This window comes from Prosopis cineraria, unplaced genomic scaffold (genome assembly GCF_029017545.1).
Source record: "Prosopis cineraria cultivar Desert tree isolate PC_DT_omini unplaced genomic scaffold, ASM2901754v1 PC13, whole genome shotgun sequence".
Lineage (NCBI taxonomy): Eukaryota > Viridiplantae > Streptophyta > Magnoliopsida > Fabales > Fabaceae > Prosopis > Prosopis cineraria.
The window spans coordinates 2,785,961-2,794,390 of NW_026555344.1; the positions used below are offsets into that span (position 1 = coordinate 2,785,961).

The following is an 8,430-nucleotide window of genomic DNA, read 5'->3' on the forward strand; positions in this document are numbered from 1 at the left end:
ATGACGATGTTCTTGATTGGTGATGATGCCCCAGAGCCCCTTTTACATTCCTTCGACTCTTCGTCCCCCAGTTGACCATCAAAACGGAAAATGGAGAGCTACTTCCTAATCCTTAAAAATAAGATTTGGATTCGATACGTTGTCTCATAAAAATGATTATTTTTCAACAAGTGAAGTTATTCACTTGTAAATATATGTGACTAGGTTAAATTTTTTTGAAAAAAGAAAGTGTATTTTCAAAACTATTTTTGTTGTTAAATAACAAAAATTGGCCCTAACTTTTAAAAATAATTGGGAAATTAAACAAGATGTTTGTAATAACAAATTGGCCATATTATACGTGTTACATCATGATTTAAGATGAGAAGGTGGTATAACAAGGAGCAGGAATAGCAATAAAATTGTCCTTAATATGATGGGCCCATAGGCAATTTGGCATAAGCAAGAAGTTTCCACCCACTTGGAGCTTTGAATTCTTTGCCACGTTAACAAGCGATTCTCATTCTATGCATTTTCCCCCACCTTTTTTCTTCCTGGTCATTTACCTTCTTTTTTCAGTACTACTTTTATAAAGAAATAATAATAAATATATGTTACACTCTTATGAATACCAGGCTTCATGTGGAAGTTAAGGTGGATAAGAATACCATATTAGAGATTGTAATCTAATATGCATGTATGTATGTATGTTACCAAGAATTTCAATGATCTCTAAATATACAAAAGAACAGTACAAGAATATGCCTAAATAATCGCAAAACTTCTCGTAAATTCTGAAAAGTGTCACAGAAAAATCTTCCAATCATAGATTTTCACATCAAACTGTTTCTCAGTCTGGAGCCTGTGCCTGAGTTGTTTGGCAGACTCAGCATGTTTGGCCAGCAAGAGAGCGAAGCCTCCACCACCAGCTCCAACCAGCTTGTACCCACGGCAATAGGGACCAGCAAAGGAGAAGAACCTATCAACAGACTCATTGCTACAAAAAGGATCAAGTTCTTGATGCAATCTCCAAGCTTCCAACATTATCTCACCAAGCTCATCTACATCACAGTTCATTAATGCTTCTCTCCCAATCTTCGCCAATTCAACAAGGCGCTTGATGCTCGACACAAGAAGGTTATCGCGTCGAAGATATCTGGTTACCACTTTTTGCAGCACCTTTTTCGCAAGTCGAACCTAACAGTGATTCATGGTATAATTAAATTCAAAGTTCACAAAAAATAAGGAGGCAGCAAGTATAAACAAGTTAATTGCCGCATAACATTAGCCTGAGAATGACTAGGAACAAAGGAAAAAGTTAAAAATAAATTAAATACAAAACAAACAAAAAATTCCATTTAGCTTTTACATGAACAACAAAAATAACAAGGAAGAACTTCCCTGGGTGGGTATGAACATCCTAAGCTCTTTGTAATGTTATCTCAAGACACTACATATCAAGGAAGAACTTCCCTGGGTGGGTATGAACATCCTAAGCTCTTTGTAGTACTATCTCAAGACACTAAATATCAGTTATCCACAGAAAGAGCACAAAAGAAGAGCCAACTCTATATTCAGATTCCTATCACTGGGAGAAAGGAGCTGCGTATGTGCGTTCTGATTTGGATTCTCATGCTTTCATGTAGGTAAATCTGACATAACCGAAAAATATACAAGCACAATTCCTTGTACCAGTTATTCTAATTTTCTACTGTAGAGTTATAATGCATTGTAGTCTTTTTACCAGAGTATTACTAAACAATAAAATCGGAAACTTCACCCAAATAGTTTAGATTAAATGAGATCATGTTACTTGCTGTTGCAAAGCTTAAGAAGACAAATAACCCTACCATATTAATTTCTAAAGAAAATTCTTGATACATTAGTTGCGTAACAAGCCAAAAAATGCAAATCAGTACCATAAACTAATACTTACCTGACCAGTAAATACTACAAGCAGCCGTTGCTGCAACTCTGAAATTAACTGAGGAGAAGCCAACAGGGGAATGACTTGAAGCCTCAAAGGAATTCCAGGAAAGCTTGCAGTGCACTTAATCCCTGGGTACAAACCCCCAATTTGATCTTGCCAGCCACCTCCAGTCCCCATGAGTTGCTCCAACACCAAAACAAGTCTAGCAACATTCTCAGTGCTCTCATCCCCATCAATTATCTGAAGAAGACCTTTCACAACTGCAGCAGCTAAGATACTGGAAGTACCCAATCCACTACCACGGGGAACATAGGCCCATGTCTTGATTCGCAAGCCCATATCAACAGGAATCTTATCATGGACAATGCCAGTTACAACTAATGCAGATTTCACCAGCCGAAATGAATCATCTTTGTCAAATGGTGCAGAAATAGATGTAAAATCTTCAATATATAACTGGTTCTCAGCATCATCAGCAATCAATACTCCAGTTGTTTCAGTTGTTTCTATGGTGGTGCCAATTGGAAGAGAACCTTCCAAGCTAATTGCCATATTCAGAACACATCCCGCACGCTCTATGCTCCAAGGGGGGGTATCACTCCAACCACCAACAAAATCTACCCGAACCGGTAACTCTACTTGTACTCTTCTAGGATGGAAAGACTTATGAGCATCATGATTGCTATTCTGGTATTCCTGACAGGAGATGGCGCCAGAAGACTCTGATAAATGTTCTGCAGTGAAAGAAGTTTATAAACTTCTGAACATTTGAAGATCAAGAAGGGTTAAAGACAATCATGATCAGAGGATGGGGAACAGGAGTACCAAATGTTACTGTGTAACAAAGTATAAACTATTTATCAATTCATTATGTGAATATGGTATCTGTAGCCAAGATAAACGTATGTACTCTGTATGCAACCCAAAAAAGAAGTATATACTTTGTACCTTTAAATCCGTATCTTACTGCTGAAGCAGTCTCACCAGCCACTGCTGCCCAAACTTTGTGCTCCAACTGGCATGCTGTCATTTCATCATTGCAGGCTCTAAGAAGATCAACTTGAACCTGGTAAGCCCGGCTTTTGGGAAGTACATTAGAGTTCTGCTCGTGAACTTTTGGACACATAGCTAGGAAATCCTTGCATATTTCAATACCCAAGTCCTCCTTTTGAAGAATTTCATCACATAATTGAGACAAATTACGGCCAAGCATTCCATAACTAATGCAAGCTTTTGCAATTCCTGCTGCCAGATCAGCCTGGTGATTACTAGAACCAATGCACATCCTTGAGAAATCAATTGATCTATGCAATTCCTCTAGACTGATGCGGCGGGATGATTTCCACAAAGAAAACATTTGCTCAGTGTTTTGGTTAACTAGACCCATTAACCACATTGCAACCTTAAGCATCTCAGCATAGGGAAGTATAGGGAATATTTTTGAGTTCCACAAACACTTATCATCAGTTCTTGTGGAGGCCCATAAATCACTTTCATGAATACCTAAATCATGTAAAACCTTCTTCCAAGGTTTCCCACAGAAGGTACCATCTCTAGAAAGTAAACTTTTGGGGTTATCATGAAGGCCACAATATACTAGGACTCTTTCACCACTTCCAACCAAGGGAACCTCCCAAAGACAATGCCGATCTGGAAGCATAAATTTAAATGAATCTTCTAACTCAGTGTAGTCATTGAGTGAGATGTTGACTCCAACGACAATACAAAGGGAACCAATTTGAATTCCACCAGCAATGGATGAATCATAAACCAGAGAGTCTTCTCCAATTGCAATACCCGCTGCAATTTTACTAGAAAGAATAATAGCTGATGCAGTAATGTCACATGCTGTGGTCGCTGGAATAGAACACAAATGTCTTCTACCAACAAGTTCTGAACCAGCCCCGCTTAGATGATCTAAGACTTCACTTGAGGTCCCGAAATGCAAAAACAACAAGTCATCTGCAGCAGATTGATATGACAATTACAATGTGAAAAAAAAAAAGAATTATGTACAGATAGAAAAGGGGGATGAAGTGTACATAAATAGAAACGAAATGAGTTTTGTCATACAGGCACAACAGCTGAACATCTTTTGCTTTCCCAATTTGCCAACTAATTCTTTCCCCAGGGCACGCTTTCTCAACCACTCATGCTTTGCAGGTACCCATGCAGCAACCAGGTCTTCATATAAGCTCACCTGCACAGCATGATGAAATTGTACTATGATCAAATGCCTTCACTGCTCCATAAAGTTATAAAACCATCAAATGCTTTTTTATATAGACCTCATAAATAAACTATACATATCCTAAAGTTATGTTGTTAAGTGTACTAACTTATAGTTTATAAGAGTAATTACTACAGAAATGAATGAAGACAATCAAGCTGGAGAAAAAGAAAGGGATAGCCAATCAGTCAGTATGGGGGGAAGGGGAAAAAGTAGAAAGGAAAACAATTGACCAAAAAAGACATTTTTTGTCATGTCAAAAGGAAATCTTTTATTGATTGGATAAAGCATGGTACTGGATCAAAGTAGGTGCAGTAAAACCTAGCTGAGTCCATGCTATGAGGATTTTTTTTTTTTTAAACAATAGTGCATGCACGAAAACAAGTCTTCATAAAGTTTCACTAAATATAACCTCTGCCAACACCTAAGCAAATTAGACAAAGATAAGAACGGCCCTAGAACATAAAAAAGAGATCCCCATGTATTCTTAATAATTAAGTAAAATTAAAAGTATATATTTAAAACTCAACTCTGGCAGCATACCTCCTTTTTGCTCTTCAGAAGCTCTTTAATCATTTCTGGACAGGAACATGCAAGCGTAACAAGCTCCAACCATGCCTTGCCTTTAACTGCTATTATTCCAGTATCAAGAAGTGCTCTACCATCACCTAGAATTGCTTTACTTTTAGCTAGCTCCTCTATGGTAGGTTTCTGAAGGAGACTATCAACTAAACTGACTGTGTAACTTTGAGGTGGAGTTTCAGTTTGAGCTGCAACAACTACACCATGGTTTGAGGCGACATCCAGGGTAATTGGAACAGTGACAATGCAGGAACTGTCCTCGGGAAGTGTCAACATGGATGCATCAAAACATGGAAGCACATCACCAGTCATGGTCAACATTCCACCTGTAAAGATTAAAAGAATTCCATACGCAAACATTAGCCCATCATTAATGCTAGAAAGGCAGCAAAGCAATCCTTGACAGACGAAGATGCTATAATCATTAAATTTAAGAGTTAATTTATTACCAATATAAAATTAACACGAATTAACAAAAAATAAAGGCAAGTATGCAAGAACACAAAAAATAGGTGATTCCATTAAAAGTATTAAACACTTCTATGTCAGATATTTCATCAGACAATGGAAGGACTAAGAGAAGTCAAAGATCAATCATTTAAAATAAAGCCAAGTCATCAGAATGTACAGATGAACAGAAAACCTTCATTTCCAAAAGGTTGCCTTGCACAAGAGGCAATGGCAAGTATATGGTCAAAAAGCAGTGGAACTGGCCCATCAGGATCATCTGCTGCCAAATACGGAAGAGGCAAGAAAACTTTTCCCATTGGGTTAGCCCATGGCACCCTTTTAGAATCACCTCCAGCATGAAGCAACAGTACATGCCTTTTGGCTATGAAATTAACTATTCGCTGAAGAGAATCCCCATGCAGCTCAACAGATCCAGTATCATTATTATTTATATTTGACACCTGTTAATCATAGATCACTCATCAAGCCTCACAATTGAGAATTAGTTGCACAAGAGTACACAATACAAAGCATTCGACCCTGAAACAAATAAAATGTGAACAGAATACCCAGCAGGCTGACATAAACAAATACTATGCACGTGAGCACATGTCATGTTAGAGCCATGCGAGGGATGTTCCTTAACAGTTTTGCAGCCAGACGGATCATTAATCAGAGACAAGGCCAAGTTCCCTGTCTGCTGAATGATGCAACGCTATCAGGCTTAAATCTGACCACTGGAATAAGTCAATAAACTGAGTTTGACAAATATGATAAATTTGCTTACATCTCAGTACTATCAGTCCCATCTGATCAGATTCAAGCCACCTGTGAGCAGCATCGATGCAACAAAAAAAAAACAATCTATTGAACCACTTTATTTAAAAATAAATATTCAGAACATTCAATTCATTTGCAAAGCAATGAAATATAGTTAGGTGCAAAATAGGCCAACAATTCAGAAAACATTCATTAACATCTCCCAATGCCATTATAAAACAGCAGCTCCATCATTTATTATTGGACTAAAACTTGATTAAAGTTTTTAGGTGTTTGGCATTAGGTTGTCACAGTCTGCATCACATAACAAAATTCACTTTGGTGTCTTGAACATTTTCCATATGCCGTCTGTTTAGAGAATCTGATCGCAAAATTTACCAAAGGAATTTACCGATTCACGTCCACAAAACAAATTTCTGTGCAAATGATTAGTTTTCTCTTCAACCACTGAACAGGTTTATGTACCATGATACTATTTCATTAGTTCCAAAACATAAGAATAGTATTAGTCTTTAATTTCTCTACCTCTGCACCAAGATCCACCCCAAGGTTCTGGTAATGCCCGAGGAGGGCATAAATGGCATTAAGGGTTGCGGCTCCAGACCCGATCCGCTGTCCATCCGGGTCAGGCACAGCGAGTGTAATTGTGGACTCCGCAATCCGACCCATTCGCTTTGCCCGTTTGAGCTGCCAATTGTACAGCTCGGCTTGCTCGGGACTAGCTGCGGTGAGCACAATGGCATCCCAGGTCGGAATCCTGGATGGATCTCTGACCGACAACCTTAAATGGTACCATGATTTCCTAAGAACTGATACCAAGTTAGCCTTCTGCCTGGTCCTCGAAGATCTGGTGCCTCTCGTCGTCTCCATATTATTGAAGTTTCTCGAGAAAGCGTCGGAAAAGGTTGGAAAGGTTTTGTCCTTTCCCTCACGGGATCAGCAGAGAGTGAAGCCAAACGAGTGGGAACAGTGAGAGGAAGACCTGAAAAAGAGAAGTGGACTGATTCACATTCTCTGTCCTTAGTAATAACCGACGATTCTCTCTTACCTTTTATACAGGTTTTTTGAATTTTCCCGATGAAATAACTACCAGAAGTCCAGTTTATCGGCAATTCCACGTATGGATCAACGGCTCATCGCTTGGGAGGACGAACCAAAAACAAAAATGGCGTCGCCCGGATTCGAACCGGAGACCTTCAGTGTGTTAGACTGACGTGATAACCAACTACACCACGACACCAGCGAGATTTTTGCTACGTATTAAGATTATGACACAAAACTTCAAGAGTCTTGCTCTCAACTCCTTCAAGTTTTTCATTTCTTTCTGTGTCGGTATTTACAAAACCTTGTGTCCTGCTTTGTTGGATAATTATGTCCTATGCCAGATGTTGATATGCTTGTGTGTTTTCCTTTTTGGGAGTGTTACACCTTGTTTCATGCAATTTGCAATTTCATCCTAACCCCTTCAATCTTTTTATCCTCTCCACCCTCTCCCATATTCTCTTATTTCTGGATTTATGTGCTCTTTGCAACTAACAATAAAATATACACACCAAAAAAGGTTTTGATATTTGAAAAAATTGCCTATGGAGTGCACAGTTGAATAATTAGACATCTCTCTTTTATAAAAAAAAATTCAACTAATTAATTGAATATTCAGGGACAAATGTAAAAGCTAATGAATGGGAGCTAAGTTGAAAATAAAACATGGAGTGAGGTCGAAATTTATTTTATAAATTTTTATAAGCAAAACATTTTAAATTTTACCAAAGGAACATTTAAGTGGGAGGGACAATCACCCCTCCATATTTCATGAAACAATTGAGAAAAAAAATTGTATACCTCTTAAAAGGATTACAGATAAAATTGAAACTATTTTGTAGAGCTTTCTTTTAAAGTTAAAAAGAGAATGGTATAATTACAATACATATAAATTAAGAGAAAGTCCACCCACATAAAAGAAAATGTAGCCTTAATATGAAGAAGTATAATGTTTGAAATAATGCAACTATTTCAAAGCCAATTTGGGGCATTGCTTCCAAGGTGTATGATCTTTAGATGATCTGGATAGATAGAATATACTTAAAAGGAGAAAATTCGTGGATTTATAAAAATCCTATTGATGTTGGATGGTATTAAAAAAGCTGAACAAGGTAAAGCGGAATTTTTGCTCTTCGGTGTGAAAATGGAAAATAGACTACTTCTCTCATAAGCAATTATACAATTAACAATAGAATAGATACCATGGCTCTGGGAATATCATGGAAGATTTACGTGTGATAATATGGTCTGGCCACTTTGTTTATCAACATATATTTATTACGTGCTTGACAGCATAAAAAGGTTTGTTTGTTATGACCTGCAAATTCTAGTAGTTACCTTGAATTTTGATCTGCGTTAAAATGGTATTGACTTGGTAAATTATTTATTTATTTTTGTTCAACTTCAATGAGTTAGAGGTCTAGTAATTTCAATTTGT

At 37.6% G+C, this 8,430-nt stretch overlaps 1 protein-coding gene and 1 non-coding gene across 4 annotated transcripts; both read right to left on the reverse strand.

Annotated features, from left to right (window-relative positions):
- Nucleotides 1-616: 616 nt before the first annotated feature.
- LOC129291289 (bifunctional fucokinase/fucose pyrophosphorylase) lies at nt 617-7,259 on the reverse strand. 3 transcript variants are annotated; one of them, XM_054928571.1, is made up of 8 exons: nt 7,042-7,259; nt 6,477-6,933; nt 5,365-5,632; nt 4,683-5,047; nt 3,983-4,109; nt 2,858-3,871; nt 1,916-2,643; nt 617-1,176 (listed from the first exon to the last, which is right to left on the reverse strand). In XM_054928571.1, the coding sequence occupies exons 2-8, from the start codon at nt 6,819-6,821 to the stop codon at nt 784-786; spliced, it is 3,240 nt and encodes a 1,079-aa protein (XP_054784546.1). In that variant the 5' UTR covers nt 6,822-6,933; nt 7,042-7,259; the 3' UTR covers nt 617-783. The 3 variants fall into 3 exon arrangements, with proteins under 3 accessions (XP_054784546.1, XP_054784545.1, XP_054784544.1); XM_054928570.1 differs by having other exon boundaries at nt 7,000-7,259; XM_054928569.1 differs by having other exon boundaries at nt 6,477-7,259.
- On the reverse strand, nt 7,118-7,191 carry TRNAV-AAC (transfer RNA valine (anticodon AAC)). The gene has a single exon. It is a non-coding gene; the product is annotated as a tRNA-Val (tRNA).
- Nucleotides 7,260-8,430: the final 1,171 nt, after the last annotated feature.

What these genes read in the sequence shown, in the direction of transcription:
- LOC129291289 (XM_054928571.1), bottom strand. Translation starts at nt 6,821, where the DNA reads ATGGAGACGACGAGAGGCACCAGATCTTCGAGGACCAGGCAGAAGGCT. An exon ending in GGGTGGATCTTGGTGCAGAG is followed by an intron (nt 5,633 to 6,476) that starts GTAGAGAAATTA and finishes TATGATTAACAG; the next exon opens with GTGTCAAATATAAATAATAA. An exon ending in AGTAAGATACGGATTTAAAG is followed by an intron (nt 2,644 to 2,857) that starts GTACAAAGTATA and finishes CTTTCACTGCAG; the next exon opens with AACATTTATCAGAGTCTTCT.